The sequence below is a fragment of the Podarcis muralis genome, chromosome 17, assembly GCF_964188315.1.
Source record: "Podarcis muralis chromosome 17, rPodMur119.hap1.1, whole genome shotgun sequence".
In the NCBI taxonomy this organism is placed as follows: Eukaryota; Metazoa; Chordata; class Lepidosauria; order Squamata; family Lacertidae; genus Podarcis; species Podarcis muralis.
The window spans coordinates 11,464,024-11,483,140 of record NC_135671.1 but is presented as its reverse complement, the minus strand read 5'-3'; the positions used below and the strand labels follow the sequence as shown (position 1 = coordinate 11,483,140).

Genomic DNA, 19,117 nt, shown 5'->3' with positions numbered 1-19,117 from the left:
AAATTCTACAGGCTCAGCCTTTCTCTACATCTTTACAGTTTACCTTACTGGATCTTCAGCATGTGGGAGAAAAAAGGAATCAATATGATTTCCTGGATCTATATCTCTGACTTTGTTTAATACAGTAGTGATACCTCAGCTGGAGTTTAGTGCCACCATCATCTTTAAATGTGGTCTTGGGTTACCCATTGCAACAGCCAGTCACTTACAGTAGGGCTCTAGAGATCACTGTTTATAACTTGCAACCTGCTAGGTGTTCATCCTTTCTTCTTCCTTAATAATGGCATCTTTCTTATTTGGCCTAGTATGTAGATGCATCTAATTTCTTCTGCTGTTGCATGTGTCTTCTTGTAGCATGGCAGTGCTGAATTTTAGTGCTTTTGGAAGTTGTGAAAAAGCAATCTTAGAATAGGTCTTTTGCTTCTATAGTTAATATCACATATGCTTCCCTTCTAGGAACATGCATGCTTTCTAAAATATTATATTAGTGGAAGCATTTTAGATCTGCCTTCCTTGGGATGGTTCTCAGGGTATTTATAATGGGGGACACATTCAGGTTTTCTATTAACTTTTCTTTATGATGTCACAAGATTGAGTTCCACCTCCCTGATAAGTACCTGTACTTAATGTGCGTACTGCATGCAGCTGCTTGTTCTGCCAATTTGTCAATTTCGTAGGACTTCCAGTTTTCTGAGATGCCTCTGTTTAACAGAGCCTGGCTATAGAATGAAATGGGGTCATTTCTGAACTAGAGCAAAAGGATTCCTTCGCAACATTAATGTGTATTTTGAAATTGTCTTCAGCCTATTCTTGGCTCGTTTTTAATCGGTCCTATGCTCATTTTCCACACAGTTTCAGAAGCCTAAACAATCCTGATTCCTTTCCTAGTTCTCTTTATTTCAACTAGTCTTCAGAGTCATTTTTTAATTATTTTTCAGCTGGTCTGTATCAGTTCTTGCATTTTACATTTTAAACTAATTCAAGTCGAGTTTCTATTCACTCTAAAACTTCTGCACGTTACACTGGCTAATCTGAAGCTTCTTTAAACTTGCCTCTTGGTTTGGCCTTCCCATCCCAGCATGGATATTTTCAAAAGAGCTACATGTTACAGATTCTTTGTTTGTAGAACCATCTAAACATAGCATTTTATTCTTGTGAAACCGAAAGTCCAATTGTCATGAGCCAGGAAGTGTTTTATTTCTTGCACTTTCTGCCAATTTATGTAATAAAACAAAGTGATTCTTTTCAACCCTTGAATTTCTGGGTGGCCTGTTACAAACAGCTGAGAACATTTCCCAAGCTCTACCTGTTTTGTGCCAAGGACTATGGAGCTTGCTTATTTATTTAATGGGTTATTCATAGTGTACCTAAGACATCATCAGATTGCTTTCTCTATTGCTTATATATTGAATTTATATACCACCTTTCATCCTTGGATCTCAGGGTGCTTCGCAACATAAAAATACAGAATAAAAAAAACCATGCTAAATACAAGAACAAACTGATAACAACTCTCCCCCCGCCAACACATTTTTGAAGATATGGAAATATCAATCAGCTTTTCAAGATTCTTCCTTTCCAGAGCTGCTTTTCCTTCTTTTTGGTTTTTCTGGGAATGCACTGTGGGCTCCAATAGGAAGGCAGAGCATCTCTATTATCTATCATATTGCCTTCTGTGTATTGCAGAACTTATAGACAAGATTCCAGCATCGACTGAAGGAACAAATACATCTTCTTGTAAGTACATACTAATAGCAATCTTACTGAATTCATTCAATGTGTTCTTTCTGGTTTGGTTAGTACACAATAAATATTCAGGGCTGCAGAAGTTTTCCAAAACATAAGCAACAATGAGATTTTCTAGAAATGAGTTTGGACTCCAGGTTTCAGAGGGAGAGAGCAATGGAGACCTAAGTGTGCCATTGAGAGGAGGGGTCTTTCCCCTCCCCCCCTTCTTGGCATGTTTTAGTCTTTTCCCCTGCTTACAGCAGGGATGGGCAGACTTCCATTCTACAAAGATTTGGCAGAAGTGGAATAATATAATTCTGCTATAGCTACAAAATGGATTGTGGAAGTTAGAATGGCGGATGTGATGACTGCAGGCAAAAGTTGTTCACTAAGAGACATCTCTGAAAGTGTTGCATACAATGTAGAGAGGTGTTTTTCTGACACAGAATCATAGAGTTGTAAGGGGCTCCATGGATTAGGTAGTCCAACCCCCTGCAGTACAGGAATCTTAACTACAGCATCCATGACAGATGGCCATCCAACCTCTGCCTAAAAATTCCCGATGAAAGAGAATCCATCATCTTCCGAAGGAGTCCGTTCAACTTTCAAACAGGTCTTACCCTCATAGAATTCTTCGTGATGATTAGTTGGAATATCCTTTCTCGTAACTTGAATTCCATGTGACAGCCCTTTAGATATTTGAATATGGCTATCATATCACCTGTTAGTCCCCTCTGACTCAGTCGGGCTAAACATACTCCTCTTACTCAGGCTAAGCAACTTCTCCAGACTCTTTTATCATCTTGGTTGCCCTCAGCACAACTTGTCAGTATCCTTTTTAAATTGTGGTACCCAGAATTGGACTCAGTGCTCCAGGTGTGGTCTGACCAAGGCAGAATAGAGTAGCACTCTTCCCTTGATTAGGACACTACTGTATATGTCTGTTGATGCAGCGCTAGCTTTATTTGCTGCTGCATCACACTGTTGACTCATGTTAAGTTTGTGGTCTACCAAGACCTCTAAGTCCTTTTCACATGTACTACTGGCAGTCGAGCTGTATTTTCACAGCTGGTGCTTCCTGCCTATGTGTAGAACCTGACATTTGTTCCTACTGAAATTCCTTTTGTTAGTTTGGGCCCAGTTCTCCAATCTGTTAATGTTACCTTGAATTCTGATTCTGTATTCTGCGGCATTAGCTACCTCCTGGTATGATGTCATCAGCAAATTTGATAAGCATCCTCTGAATTCCTTAATCCGGGTCATTTTTAAAGATGTTGAACAACAACAGGTTTTTCCAGGATGATGAGGAACCTTTAGTGAGCACTCTTGGGGTTTGGTCAGTCACATTAGTGCACAAGGATGCTACATATTGGAGGAAAGGTTGTGATGCAGCACGTTCAGTATAAACACCACCATTTTATTTTAGCAGAAGTAAGAGTATAAGTGCCTCAGATTCCGGTAGTCCTGCCTTGTAGGGGCAGGTGGTGTATTGTATTGTATTGTATTGTATTGTATTGTATTGTAGGCATTCTATCACGGGATGAGGATGTTCTGTTGTGCTTGGGGGTGTGATTTTGGTATGCTCAACTCACATGGAGGGTGTGACGATAAAAAAGTGGGAAAACCATCCATGGGACCCTGAACTCCTTGGAGTAAGAGTGAGATTGACATGTCAGAAATGTGTAATATATTCCACCTGCTGGCATGGATGGTAGCTGTTTGCAAGCAACGCTTCAGAGGGCCATCTTTGCCCATTGAAGCTACTCTAATAACCCATCGGCATGACAACTTTAAACAGCACTTGACTGATCCAGTGTGATCTTGGGAGCCTGGAGTTCATCTCTGCTTCCCAGCACTAATTACTTAACTATTCCTCTTTTAACGATAGCCCAGACCTAGTGCTCTATATGAGATAGACTATTGGACTGATCCATTATGACAGCTCCCGTGTTCTGTAAAGCCTACCGTGCAAAACTGCAGATGAACTATATATAACTGACCTTAATTCACACTGGTAACTACAACAGAAGTGAAATATCTAATTTTTCCAAAGCATCTTGACCTTGCTATGAGGAGAATTGAGGGAAATATGTCTTAAAGTTAGTATTAAGATTTCACTTGCATATTATACTAGCTATTGGATTGTTTCCTGATTTTAACTGGGTCGCACAATATTTATTTTTAGGTGCATATAGTAAATAAGTCTCTACCAACAGCAATGAGGAAGTTAGCATTTTCAAAGGTATCCAACACCGTTTTGAGGTTCAAGCTAAATTTCATCCTTCTGTGCTAATGTAAGATAAAAATACGTTGGGCTCCAGATTTTAAAACTGATGAGCTCAACATTTGCAGTTTTGTGCCATACTGCAAAGATGTTATTTTTAAAAAAATGTCCAAAAGACAGGGGGAAATGGAATTGGCCTCTTAAGAAACTGATTTTCTCATTCTAAACACAACTAACTGAAAATGCCTAATGGATTTCAGCTTGTCTCTCCCCCTCCCACCAAAGTAAGCATGGCTGAGAGCAGAATGACTATTCTTAAAGTTTCACAAGAACATTGCATGCTGATTGGTATTTCACAGTTACGTACAACTTGTAACAGCCACCATGAGAACAAAGTAACTTTCTTTCCCTTCTATGACAATATGGGAGCTTATTTTAGAAAATTACATATTAAGAACACCTTTGCACCAAATGTTAGAAAATTACCATAAGACCATTAGGGGAAAAAATAAGAGGCAAGCTTCTATATGACACTTTTAAAGAAACTTTACCAAAAACAAAGAACTGTGGCTATTTAAGTCTTCTTGCAAAACATGTTTGAGTAGCTAATTTTCCAGAGTTCTTTTGTTTAATATTTTTATGGAATGGCTTTGGAAAATATATTTAAAATCCATGATTATCTAATTTTGCAGAAAGGTAATTATTTAATGCAGTATCACTCCAGTGCTTTAACTTGAAGTTATTTTATTTTATTATTAAATATTTATTTATAACCTGCCTTTCCCCCCCTAATAAGACTCAAGGCAGTTTACAGATGAAAATACAAACTACTTAAAAACATAGAAAAAGTAATCCTTAAAAACAATTATGCATAGAGAGAATTAAAACTATATACATATATAAAATATATTAAAACTATATCAATAATTGCAATAAAAAAACAGCACAGTCCCAGCCCATTCATTAAAAGCCGTCAGTTTCCCAAAAGCCTGTTGTAACAAAAGTGTCTTCACCTGCCGGTGGAAAGAGAAGAGGGATCCAGTCTGGCTTCTCTAGGAAGGGAGATCCAAAGTCTGGGAACAGCCATTGATAATGCCCTCTTCCCACATCCCTATCAAGCACCTGTGAAGGTGGCAGGACGGAGATAAAAGCTTCCCCTGAAGATCTCAAAACCCAGGCAGATTTGTATGAGGGAATACAGTCTTTCAGACTGCTTGGACGATTTTTAGCACCTATAATGACAAGGTCTCCTAAACCGTAACCCCTCTGACATGATTTTATAGCTCCTCACAAACATAGATAAGTATGTGACCTGGCGTGTAGCACTCTTTGCAACTGCCAATAGGAAAATTAGAGCAAATTATATAGCCGCCAACTGTAAAGGAGATGAATTTATTTGACCCTATCTGCATCAAGCTATAGTCTATCTTTATCACCAAACTCCTTATATACTTGCACATTGTATTAATTAACATTATTATATATTAGTGGCCATGATGTGATTTTAGCCTATAAATTTTATTGTTTAATGTCTTAACCTGTGTATTAAGGTACTTTTAAAGCTCTGTTCAGAGTAGGTAATGTCTTGATAATATAAATGTTTTGTTTTTGTATTAATCCAGCATATTTTCTTTTAATTGTTGAATGATTCTGTGTACATTGCGGCAGCCTTTGGCTATGTGCGATAAAACTGACTGACTGACTGCTTGGACCTAGGCCGTGGAGGTCTTTATACATCATAACCAGCACTTTGAATTTTGCCTGGAAACAGACCAGTAACCTGGGAGTCACGTGCTTGCTATAACCAGCCCCAGTCAACAGATTGATTAGGATGGTAACTGACTACTTTTGAATTGTTAGGGAGTCCAAGAGAATGTGAAAATATTCATGTATGGTTTTAATCAATTCCACAATAACTACAAATGACTACATTATTGCTTTTCAATATTGCGATTTGTTTGGAGTGAAGAAAAGTGACAGTACGCATTATGGTGCCACAGGTTCTGTTTTTTGCTGCAGCAAACCAACATGGCTATCCCTCTGAGAAAAGAACCCACTTAGTACAACGTATATTGCAGAAAATTGAGTAACACAGGTCCTTTTTCCTCCTCGCTCGTTGCAGGATAGAACTTTCCCTGCAAGTGAACAAATAGCTGACGTTTAAAACTTACTGTGTTTTTCATTAAACATAACTTCCGAGCTTTTCCTTAAAAGTCTTTGGATTAGTTAAGCAGTAGATGCAGTTTTTCTTGTGCGTTCAGGGTTGCAGTGACCTGGAACAAATCTCTTGCAATCTCCAGTTCTTTTGCATTTTGCTGGTAAAGGAGAAGTAGTTCTGAAATCCTATACCCTAGGGCCTTGGTGGCTTGATTTCATGAGTTGTAAAGTTAACTGGCTGCTTTTACACCCAAAAGGGAAATGCTGTCATTTTGTGATGTTAAAGGAGGAACTCACAGAAACACACTGCTTCAACATCACAAGAAAATGACTATAAACTTTCTAAACACAAGTTGTTTTAAAATCAAAACATGTACACAAATAAGTTTAAACTTTTAGTGCAATGGTGGAATTGAATCCAAGGCCATAATCAAGGTAGCCATGTGTGATTGGCTATACAGTGGCACCTTGGTTGTCGAACAGTTTGGTTCCCGACCAAATTGGCTCCCGGACACCACAAACCCGAAAGTGAGTCTTCCAGTTTGTGAACTTTTTTGGAAGCCGAACGTCCAATGTGGTTTCTGCGGCTTCCTATTGAGTGCAGGAAGCTCCCACAGCCAATCGGAAGCCACACCTTGGTTTTCAAACTGTTCCAGGAGTCGAAGGGACTCCCGGAATGGATTAAGTTTGACAACCAAGGTACCACTGTACTCCTAGTGGAAGGTGAATGCATTTAACTTGGGCAGCAGCCCTACACATGCCATAGCAAATTTTGGAAGTTGGTGTCTCTAATATGCAGAATCATGTGTAGAGTTTACAAGTTTTATTGGACACACTTAAGTAGCTCTCGGCATTGAGATACGAACAACAAGAGTGTCCCACCTTCTGTTCAAGCAAGTGTTGATACATCACTAACCAAATGCCTATGGAGAGCCTACAAGCAGGACAAAAGTCCTGCAAAAGCACCCTGCCCACTTGCAATTTCCAGCAATTGATATTCAGAGGCATACTGTCCCCAGTAGTGGAGGTATAACATAGCTTGTCTTGAGCAAGACACTGTATCTAGCAGACTAATGTACTGTATCACAGAAGTTTGAAGATTAAATATTCAGTATAGGTAACTTTGTACTTGGAAAGTGCTGCAGGAATCATTGAGTAGTGAGTTTATTTTTCTAGGGGCACCATTCCTGAATCTCTGGAAAAGAACTAAAACAAATAGCCTTCTAATTTTCAAAATACAAAAATGCTTATCAGATCTGTCTATATTGAAGCTGGTGCATGTTACATGTGGCCTTCTGTGGAACAGCAGTGTACTGAAATGGGTTGGACTATTTGCCTTCAGCCCAAACCCATTTTGGTACAAAAAATAGATAGTATGGGTTTTTCCATTACTACCTCTATCAGCACTTTGTTCCTTCTTTGACATAAAAAATATGGGTTCAAAACCTAAACAAATATTCACCTAACTTGTACATAATTGGGTAGTGTGCTGAAGGACAAGAATATACATACCAAATATCAGTATAGATAACTTGTAGACACAGAGTCAGGAATAAGTCCTTCATATAATCAAGTTCAAATAATAGTTTACTTTAAGGTTCAGAAATGCTACTCTTATCCAACTTTTTATTTTTCTGTGAGAATATACTTTATTGTCCGTGTTTATAGCCACTGAGCTTTCGGTAAAGAATCAATCAAGTGCATATTGTTTGGTTAAGACTCCTTGATATTTATCTGGTTTATCTACATCTCAAAACATATAAAGATTTGCCTGTTTAAATATAATTTAGACAAATAGACCATTTGCAGCTGAAATTAGCCATTAAGGAAAATTCATTGCTTTGTACTTTTCAGAGATTCTGTTTGAAATATTTACTATTATATTAAAAAGAGAGAAACATGGAGGGAGAAGATAAATTTTCTCAAAAGCTAAAGGGGCCACATGTTGATTCAAAGCCTGCAGTTAAAAGCCTACTCAACATCTCTTAAAGAGGTTGAAGCCTATGAGGATGTAATTAGCACCTGGATTCCTTCCCTCTCCCCTCCTTGCCAATGTCACAGGCAGTTCTGACTGCTTTGGCAATGGGACAAAGAGTCACTCTCCCCTGGAAGCATCTCCACCCATGACCAGACACAGAGGCACAACAGGTAACAACATCGGAGCCAGGAGCACAGGGTTTTCCCTGCCACATAATTACTTTTCTCAGACAGCAGGGATGGAAAGTAAATGTACAGGCCGTTTAGTTATTAGCATGATAAATATTCATAGAGAACTGAACACATTGCAGAGCTACAGTAGTTGAAGGGCACTGAATATCACCCATATGGAATTCCTGTGTACAGTTGTACCTCGGGTTACAGACGCTTCAGGTTACAGACTCCACTAACCCAGAAATAGTACCTCAGGTTAAGAACTTTGCTTCAGGATGAGAACAGAAATTGTGCGGTGGCGGCACAGCAGCAGCAGGAGGCCCCATTAGCTAAAGTGGTACCTCAGGTTAAGAACAGTTTCAGGTTAAGAACGGACTTCCGGAATAAATTAAGTTCTTAACCCGAGGTACCACTGTAGATCCCAGTGCCTGTGGTGTCTTCCTAGTTCTGGAATCCAATACGTCTGCAATGGAAACACAATGAATTGCTTAATGTGTAACTTTTACTATTTTTCAAAAGTTACTATATAAGTGTTGTTTTGCACCATATATGAATGAAATGCAAATCTCAGGCTTGCTGCAACCATGATCAAGCACTTTACATTCATCCCCTTGCACTGGGGGGGGGGGGGGACAAGTGTGTGAGCCCGAGTCTCTCTGTGCCGTGTTTGTGTAAACTTGTGAACCTTTCTGGAGGAGGATATTTCAATTACGGCCACTAGTGAGAAGGTCCTCTCTCTCCTTGGCCTCGTTTCATTCAGTGGCCCCCAAGCTCACATGGTCCCAAGCTTATCAATAGGCAAAGCCAGCACTTTATGGACTAAGCTGCTACATCATTGACAGGATGTAACTGAAACACATGAGATGCCTTCCTGTCTGTGTTTCTGGTCCAAGTTCTCCAGCACCTTACAATGGCTGACATTCATTCCTGCAAAGCTAGTGGAAAGTGAAACACTGAACTTTGAGGGTCATATTGCAGTGATGGCAAAACCCTGCCCTCTTGTCCCTGATGCGGATCTCTCTGGGGAATACAATATATTTTAATGCAGAAATCAAACAAAGGCAGGCTGCGCTCCACACGACCATATCATTAGAAAAGTCTTAAACACCCCAGTAATCCCAAGGGACGCGGGTGGTGCTGTGGGTTAAACCACAGAGCCTAGGACTTGCCAATCAGAAGGTCGGCGGTTCAAATCCCCGCAACGAGGTGAGCTCCGGTTGTTCGGTCCCTTCTCCTGCCAACCTAGCAGTTCGAAAGCACGTCAAAGTGCAAGTAGATAAATAGGTACCGCTCCGGCAGGAAGGTAAACGGCGTTTCCGTGCGCTGCTCTGGTTCGCCAGAAGCAGCATAGTCATGCTGGCCACATGACCTGGAAGCTGTACGCCAGCTCCCTCTGCCAGTAAAACGAGATGAGCGCCATAACCCCAGAGTTGGCCACGACTGGACCTTTACCTTTACCTTTAATCCCAAGGCAGGTATTTTCTGCGTATGAAATGCTTAACATTGATACCACTTTTCAATTGATCAGAGTTCTTCACACGCATTATCTCAGTAGCTCTAGACATGAAAGATAGGCCATTATTATTCCCATATTGCAGAATGAGCCAAGTCTTTTCCAAGGCCACAGTAAGTTTGTGACTGAGATGAGATCTGAACCTGGACTTCCTAACTTGCAACTCTTTTATTTGCTACACGGCATGCTTTTTGAGTTTGAGAAATTCCGTTTTTGTGCTTTCCCATCCAATTTGACTGGCCTAGTATGTCAACAGAGCTGGCCTTGGGCCTCTTGTACCTTAAAATCAATATGTCTCCTATCACTGAGAACTTTATCACACATAATGTGATAGCAAATATGTGCTCAGGAGGGAGCTGCAACTAATACTTGACTCTTGACAAATTTATTTCTGTGACATCTGTGGTTATAAATCAGTTTGGCACATTCACACTTTGTAGTTTTATGTATGCACACAAAGCATATTGCATTAATACCTTAAAAAGATAATGTGTGAAGCAGCTTTAACTCAGCTTGATCTTTTATTTAACTATTTAGAAGGATATCTTGTTCATTCCGAATGTTCAGGATGGGCAATAGACGTTGAAAAAAGGAAATCACCTGCCCCTCCACAAATACCATAAAAATGTGATCTAGTTCAAAATTTCCCTATGCTTTGCTGATATAAACTAGATTGCTAAAGTCAATAGGCCTTACAACTCTTCTGAGGCATTTGTTCACAGGGATACTTGAGCACTGTTTGGATTTTGTGAAAATATGTGGCTTTTGTTTTCAAGTTTAGAAGATGCACTTAGCAACATGTCATTGTTATATTTAGTAGCACCTACTGAAATGTGGGGATGCGGGTGGCGCTGTGGGTAAAAGCCTCAGCGCCTAGGGCTTGCCGATCGAAAGGTCGACGGTTCAAATCCCCGTGGCGGGGTGCACTCCCGCTGCTCGGTCCCAGCGCCTGCCAACCTAGCAGTTCGAAAGCACCCCCGGGTGCAAGTAGATAAATAGGGACCACTTACCAGCGGGAAGGTAAACGGCATTCCGTGTGCTGCGCTGGCTTGCCAGATGCAGCTTGTCATGCTGGCCACGTGACCCAGAAGTGTCTTCGGACAGCGCTGGCCCCCGGCCTCTTGAGTGAGATGGGCGCACAACCCCAGAGTCTGTCAAGACTGGCCCGTACGGGCAGGGGTACCTTTACCTTTTACCTTTTACTGAAATGTGGGAAGAACAGAGCAGCTAAGGAAAAAAGGCTTTGGGTAGAAAAACCTGACAATTGGGAGCAATTTGTACATGCCGTCACCTCAGAGCTTTCATTTTTTTATTCCATAGAATAGATAAAGGACTTCATGCTGGCATAATAGCTGTGGTCCGGGTTATTCAGTTTCGTTGGATAGTCTTATATGCACTGTCCTTTTGAGATAAAACAATTAAAGCACAGCTAGTTGTATGGTCTCTCCAATGGAGGTCCAAGTGATAAAAGGGCAATGATAAGTGTGAACAATATTGGAGCTGAAAGAAGCTGATGCTGCAGTCACAGAGGTCTAAGTGAAAGGATATATAATGATTAAATATACCAGGTAGAATTGAAAAGGTATTAAGGAATGATCACTATCAGCTATTTTCTGCGTGTGAAAAATAGATATCTGGGATTGGCAGCTGAGACTTCTGGTTGGCAATAGGAAATGTTCAAGAATTTTCAAGCTGCTTTGGGGGGGGGGGGGCGTTATGGGATTGTGATCCTAGAAACAGTGGTACCTCGGGTTACATACTCTTCAGGTTACAGACTGCGCTAACCCAGAAATATTACCTCAGGTTAAGAACTTTGCTTCAGGATGAGAACAGAAATCGGGCTCCGGCGGTGAGGCGGCAGCAGGAGGCCCCATTAGCTAAAGTGGTGCTTCAGGTTAAGAACAGTTTCAGGTTAAGAATGGACCTCCGGAACGAATTAAGTACTTAACCCGAGGTACCACTGTATATTTTTTAAAAAATACAAAGAAACAGCTTGTACACATTATAGATGTTTATTTATGCAGTGCTATATACTTTCTTTATTCAATATAAAGAAACAACTTGTACACATTATAGATGTTTGTTTATACAGTGCTATATTCTTTATTTATTTATTTATTTACTTACTTATACACTGGATTTTACAGCAACGGTAGATGGTAGAGTTGGAGGAGGAAATTCACTGGAGGGGTGTAGTTGGAAATAAGTGGAGACATTTAAAGATAATAAGCAGCTTGAGTCGAATGCATCATAACATGATGGAAAACCAGTGCAAGGATTTGAGAAGGATTGTTACTATAATATTTTGAATCTCTTACATTGCTGTGAAAATGTCCACTCATAAGAGTAGACTTCAGAGTGGTTCTTCTGATTACTTTTAACTGAGGCATGGTCATAGAATTCCAGTTCCTATACAGAAAGTGTTACTAACAAAGTGTGTTTCCATTGGTACCGCATCTACAGACCAAAGTTCTAATCTTTATAATATATTTGAAAAACAGAAAATGGACAATAAGAATGTGTAGAGACCCTCTCAGTATGGGGCTTCCTCGTACAGGCTGCTGCTGATTTCTCTTCCAGCTTTTGGGTCTCAGTATATCACTTTGTACTTAACATGCTCTGATTCAAGTGACTAGTTTGAGTTGGCTTCCAAACTAGATGCAGATTATTTACCTCCTGTGCTTTGCATTTCTAAAATGTTGGAAATTGTGGAACAGATGACAGGTTGCTTTGTTTTTTAAAAACGTAATTTATAGAGCTGGTGCTTGCGACTTTGTGATTTATGCAAGGCAGGGAAAATTATTCTGTTTTTTAATGGCAGTAATGTCTGATTTCCCTCACTTTTATAATACTTTCCCTGCTGTATTTCATCCTTAAGCATAGCTTGCTAGTTCATAATTGTTTTGCATCTTCAGTCTGTTAAAAATGCATGGTGAGTGGGCACAAGAAGCTCGTTTAGATTGTCAGGAAGGAAGTTGTGGCCTTTTGAGTCATTGTGATTTATGAATATTTGGGTGATGTCAGTGTTTCTTCAATGAGTACATACATATCTAAACACATGCATGTTTCTTCTTCCGATTGCCCTTTTTATGCTGCCTTCCTGCATCTTGGTACTACAGAGGTACCTCGGGTTACAAACACCTCAGGTTACAAACACTTCGGGTTGCAGACTCCGCTAACCCGGAAGTAGTACCTCGGGTTAAGAACTTTACCTCAGGATGTGAACAGAAATCGTGCGGTGGTGGCAGCGGGAGGCCCCATTAGCTAAAGTGGTACCTCAGGTTGAGAACAGTTTCAGGTTAAAAACAGACCTCCGGAACGAATTAAGTACATAACCAGAGGTACCACTGTAGTTGTTTGTTGTGGATATTAATTTTTGACTCAAGAGTTTACTACAGTGAACCTTCCTAATTCTGGAATTATATCAATAGAATCCACCTAACCACAGTGCTAATTCGGAAATGAGGGTAATCTCTGGCTATGAGTGGGGGGCGAGGGAATATTAAGAGAAAATGCCCATAAAAGCTAGGGTTTGCCTTATGAACTTATGAAGCCATTGGCAAAATAACAGTGCGTAAGGAGTGTTTTTATTATTTGGGGGAACAATTCATAGCAGAGAGTTGTTCACATGTTTTCTAGTAATAGTCTATGCCTCTTTGAAAAGTCCTTGATGTACCCCTTCAGAATCCTGACTTTGAATTACCATTTTGGAACTTGTGTCTTGGGATCTGGCTGTCATGCTGAAAAATACACTGCAAATGAGATTGAGGTAAAACTGCTGCGTTTCTGGTGGGGGCTATTCCTCACCTGGATCTTCATATTTGAAAATCTCAAAGTAGTGTAATATGTATGTGAACAACAAATTTTTAAGTTATACAGATAATGTGTTTTATTGTTCCAATCCCAAAGGCTTTAGGTAAAGGTAAACGTACCCCTGCCCGTACGGGCCAGTCGTGTCCGACTCTAGGGTTGCGTGCTCATCTCGCTCTAGAGGCTGTGAGCCGGTACCGTCCGAAGACACTTCCGGGTCACGTGGCCAGCGTGACAAAGCTGCAGCTGGCGAGCCAGCACCAGCGCAGCACACGGAAATGCCGTTTACCTTCCCACTATAAAGCGGTCCCTATTTATCTACTTGCACTTAGGAGTGCTTTCGAACTGCTAGGTGGGCAGGAGCTGGGACCGAACGACAGGAGCTCACCCTGCCGCGGGGATTTGAACCGCCGATCATACGATCGGCAAGTCCTAGGCACTGAGGTTTTACCCACAGCACCACCCGCGTCCCTTTAGGAAATCCTAAATTTTAGGAAAATATTTAAACATTTTAGGAAAATAAAATGATCTGAGTATCAGGTGCAAAAACTGGCTATTGTTATCCTTGAATACACTACAAAAAATAGGTAAAATTTTTAAAATAACCAGGTCATGAGTTACAGACTCACAGACTCATGCTTACAGACTCACTCACTCACTCACTCATTCATTCATTCATTCATTCATTCATTCATTCATTCATTCACCCCAGTATACCTGAAGGATCGTCTCCACCCCCATCATTCAACCTGGACACTGAGGTCCAGTGTATAACAGTGCCCCCAGCTCCCAGCCCCTCTAGATGGACCAGAAGGATGTTATGGTCGATTGTATCAAAGGCCGCTGAGAGATCCAGCAGAACTAGGAAACAGCTGTTTTTGCTGTGAAGATTCTGCTATATAAAAATTACTGGAAACCAGTTTTCGTATAATGGGTGATATATTTTCTTTGACGCTTGCTTGCTGGATGCTGTATGGATTTAACAATGAAAACATTTTCTTTATATTCCAGAGAGGTAGCTGTGTTAGACTGCTGCAGCAAAAGCAACAATAAATTCTAATCTTTAAGTACTACAGGAGTCCCTTTATTGCTTTGTTGTCCTGTAATACAATAATGAGAAGAGTTAGAAGGATTGTTGATCATTTAAAGCAGTAGAACAAATACAGGTTGACCTTATTCTAGTTTAATCATATCCATCAATACCGATTGTATCTGTTTGGGATTGCAGACTTCTTACTGCCTTTTTTGGCTGTTCTAGATATATTTCCCCTGTATTTGTGTATATATAAATATATGTAAATCTGCCAACAAAATGCAACACTTCAAGGGGTCTGATAAAGCGTGTGTGTGTGTGTGTGTGTGTGTGTGTGTGGCACAAGATGCCTTTTTGTTCTTTCCACATCAGACTAACATGACTTACCTTTCTGGAATTCATCAGCGACCTTGAAAAGGGGGGCTGGGTGGGATTCACATGTGTAATAAAGCAAATAGTGGATTATTATTATTTTTCTAGCTGCATAAAATATATTTGCTTCATTAGTGAGCAGCCCTTTTCCCTAATAGGATTAGTGCAAAGAATTATAAAGGATCTCCTTATCATCCAGCACTCTTGTTCCGTACGCCACAGACACTGAAGGGCATTTGTATGGAAAGTGTATGTCAGCTGTCGGAGCCTAGCTAAAAAGGTTGCTGGTAATCAATGGCCACATGGGAGAGACAGAGCCATCATTCAAGGGGAAGACTGCAGCTTTTCCTGCCATGGTTCTCAGATTCACATGGACAAGAAGGAAAAATAACGACTTGTTAAGTGCCACCAGCTATTAATGGTACACCGCTAATAAGAACTTGGATAAAAGGTGAAAGTCCATAAGATAAAGGAGAAAAACCTGAGCACTGAGGCTTGTTGGCTTCCCCACTTTTTAAACAATTTTTTTTGGAAGATGGAATTGCTTTTAGTAGAATTCTACTCAACCTCTTCTACAGCAGACAAACGTAGCTACCATATTAAGCGTCTTGTGCATGGGTAGGCAAACTAAGGCCCAGGGGCCGGATCTGGCCCAATTGCCTTCTAAATCCGGCCCGCGGACAGTCCAGGAATCAGTGTGTTTTTACATGAGTAGAATGTGTCCTTTTATTTAAAATGCATCTCTGGGTTATTTGTGGGGCCTGCCTGGTGTTTTTACATGAGTAGAATGTGTGCTTTTATTTAAAATGCATCTCTGGGTTATTTGTGGGGCTTAGGAATTCATTCATCCCCCCCCCTTCAAAATATAGTCCGTCCCACCACATGGTCTGAGGGACATTGGACCGGCCCCCTGCTGAAAAAGTTTCCTGACCCCTGGTCTTGTGAATTTCCTCCCAGGGCTGGAGTTACTTTACTAGAATAAAAAGTATGAAACATAACGGCTACACATTATGCTCCTAGGTGCGCTTGGAAAGAGCATCGCTGTCCCATGTATGTCAGTTTCACCTTTCTTGAAATCTTAAAAGATAGGGTTTGGGGGTTTGTTCTTTTCTTTTTTACTTCTTGCTTTTACTCATTCAGTTTTCATACAGACGCTAAATTCTGTCACTGCTCACACCACGTGCCTTCTGGAAATTGCTGAGTAAATACACTTGCACTTAATCACATTAATAGATCAAAGGAAATGTGCAAGCCTATTACAATCAGTTAATTGCTACAGAATAATTTGAGGTTGTCTGCTGGGGCTCTGCAGAGCTCTGCTATCCCCACAAAATCAAACATGGTTGGGGTTTCCCCCCCCCCTCCCTAAACATTATTTGTTATTACTTAGCTATTCTATTTGGCAAGACTATAGGTCTAGCTCATCACCTTAATGCACAGCCTCATGCTTCCCTCTGCCAATAACTATAACTTACTATTTCAAAAGTAAACGCCATGCATAGACTTTCTAGCTGCTGCATCCACATAAATAATGTATTAGGCTTCCTGTACTGATGGATGCTGGTTGGTGCATAGAGAATGGGGGAAGGAGTGGCTGGACAATGAGCTGTAGTAGAACCGGCTGCAAACAGTTATTACCCTCTAGACAAATGTTTCTTAATCTCATCAACATCTACTACTCAAAAAATTATTGTGATATCTTTGGTGCTTTTTTTAAAAAAAATGGCAAAAGCTTAAATGATTAATTCTGCCCCTCCCCGTTTTACACTGGACCTTTATAACACGTTCGTTTTTCTTGCTGCAGCAATTCTGGAAGCGACTATTGTCCATCCGCTTGATGGACTAAAATAACCTGGTTGGTGATTCTATTTTTGTTTTTGTTGATGCATTGCACTGTGTTCTTTGCAGCAGTTCAGAAGCTGCTTGTACTGATACAGAGCAGGAGAGGTTCAGCTTTCCTTTCAGCTCACCCTGCTGGTGTTCGGTCAAAGCAAGGTTAGAATTCTGCAAAGGGTTGTACGTAGGGAACGTAACATTTAAAACACAGTTAGAACATGCCTGAAACTGTCTTTTTCCTATCATGGCTGTGAAGACATTGAATTTGACCTCTCTTCCCTTCTTCCTACCATACGTCTTTCTTAGTAGAATCAGCAACTTCTTAATGACTTATCTGATTATGCAAGCTTCCTTGGATTTTATATGGCCTGATCATTGATCAATTAGGCTGCCTTACATCTACAAAGAGCCAGCTTGGAATGTGACAGACACCTGTCAGGTGGAGGGATGTGTGGTTTCAATTTTTAGTGCCAGGAGATGTGTACATACCGAAATTGCAAAAGAGCTGTATGCAGAAGTGTAGATTTTCAAAACTCCTGCTGTTGATTTGGAAGTAATAATGCCACTGGCGGAGGAAGGGGGTGCAGTGAGTGTGGTCCACCCTGGGCATCATCCCTGGGGGGGGGGGTTGACACTGCTGTGCCCCCCCCCCGGGACACTTGCCACAGGCAGCACCCCCCTGGGCCACTCGCAGCACCCCCCTGCCCCTGGGACGTTCACCATGGGTGGCAAAATCACATTTCAGTTTACCAGAGTTGACAAAGACTGCCTCTCCTACCTCACGAAATTTGACGATGATATTGTGAGAGGGGACATAACCTGTACCGAAAAATGGGTAAAGTCAAACCAATGTGATGTTTTACTCTGACATCTTGAATCAAAATGGTGGTCGGTGTCCCAAGATAGATGAAGATCGCCATTCCCACCACAGGAACCAAGTTTGGTGATAATATATTGAGAGGTGGCCAGACCATAGAGAACAGATAGCCAGACAGATAAACCACTTTCCAGAATATATACTGGCCTGAATATAAGCCACACTTTTATTTCTAATTCCAAAAGTGAAAATTTTAAGTGCAGCTTAAATTTGCAACCTTACAAAAAATTGGCTTTTACGATATCACTGTAGGATTTTCTTTTACATTTGCCATTTACGGGTGTGAGTGCCTGTGGAATTTAAAGGGAGTGGCTTATATTTGTGTATTGTCATTTCTTCTATTTTCCTCTTGAATTTTAAAGGTGCGGCTTATTTGCGGGTGCGGCTTATATTCGGGCCAATACGGTAGATGTTTACCTGTAGTTTTATGTGAATGAACAATGTACTGGTGCACATTCCTAAAGACTCCTTGCTTTGCTTAAATTGTTTATTTCATCTGGTTGGTGCATAATGTAGAATTGTCTTTAAACAAATGCTTCATCTTCTAGGAGGTTGCTGCATTCAAGAATATGCTGGGCTATTGAGGAATCCATTTAGGGAGTACAGTGAATCTAATTTAAGGAGCAGCTGCTGGATATTTAAAATCTGACAGCTTTTAGTGGCAAGAATAAGACTAATTGTGCTAATTCTAAAAAGTAAACAGATTTAGGTCTGGGTGGCCAACCGAGATTAATGGTAGTAAACATTTGTTGCATTCTCGTGGGCAGGGGAAGGGTTCTTTGAGCAATTTCTCCTTTTAAAACAGTGTTTTTCTTCTAGAATAGTTTTCTTGTAAAAATAGTCCCCTGTACTAGGATGTTGGAAAGCTACTTTATCTATCTTCCTTCCAACAGAATCCTTGATGCTAACAGATTGTTTCCCTGCTTAACTCTTGGCAAGAATATAAATTTAAACTGGGACAAATCTTGATTAGTGTTCACAATTTGGCCACAAAATAAAGTAAATCTGAAAATTCTCCAGCCCTTTTTTGTAGGGGCGGGGGTGTTGTAGATCACTAACAGTATGCACAGTTGCCATTACATCCTCTCTTTTACAGCAGTCACAAATTGTATGTGGGATCACACATACTGTCTGGTACAGTATTATAGAATAGCGCTTGCTTGCCTGCCTAGGGCTTCTGTTGAGTAAGTCCCTTTTTTCCTCTTTAAGTCGTTTTCAGGCATGGCACTTATCTAGTCCACTATAGAAAGCAGAGCAAGTTATATTCAAAGCATCGGTCTTCATATAATGTCTGGCAGGAAGGCAAAATATCTCATGTTTATATGTCAAAAAATGCTTTCCTGGACTAAGGCTTATCATGCTTCTTGCATGTTGTACCTGATACAGTGGTACCTCGGGTTAAGTACTTAATTCGTT

General features: G+C 40.6%; 1 protein-coding gene across 7 annotated transcripts in view; it reads left to right on the top strand.

Moving 5' to 3' along the window:
• NRG1 (neuregulin 1) overlaps window positions 1-19,117 on the top strand; it is a 304,550-nt gene that overhangs the window by 179,600 nt on the left and 105,833 nt on the right. For 5 of the 7 annotated variants that reach the window (XM_077921607.1, XM_077921604.1, XM_077921601.1 and 2 more), the window contains one exon: window positions 1,687-1,737. The exons of the other annotated variants lie outside the window; for them this stretch is intronic. In XM_077921607.1, coding sequence (XP_077777733.1) covers window positions 1,687-1,737 — 51 coding nt within the window. The remainder of the gene's footprint in view (window positions 1-1,686; window positions 1,738-19,117) is intronic. 7 annotated transcript variants of the gene reach the window in all.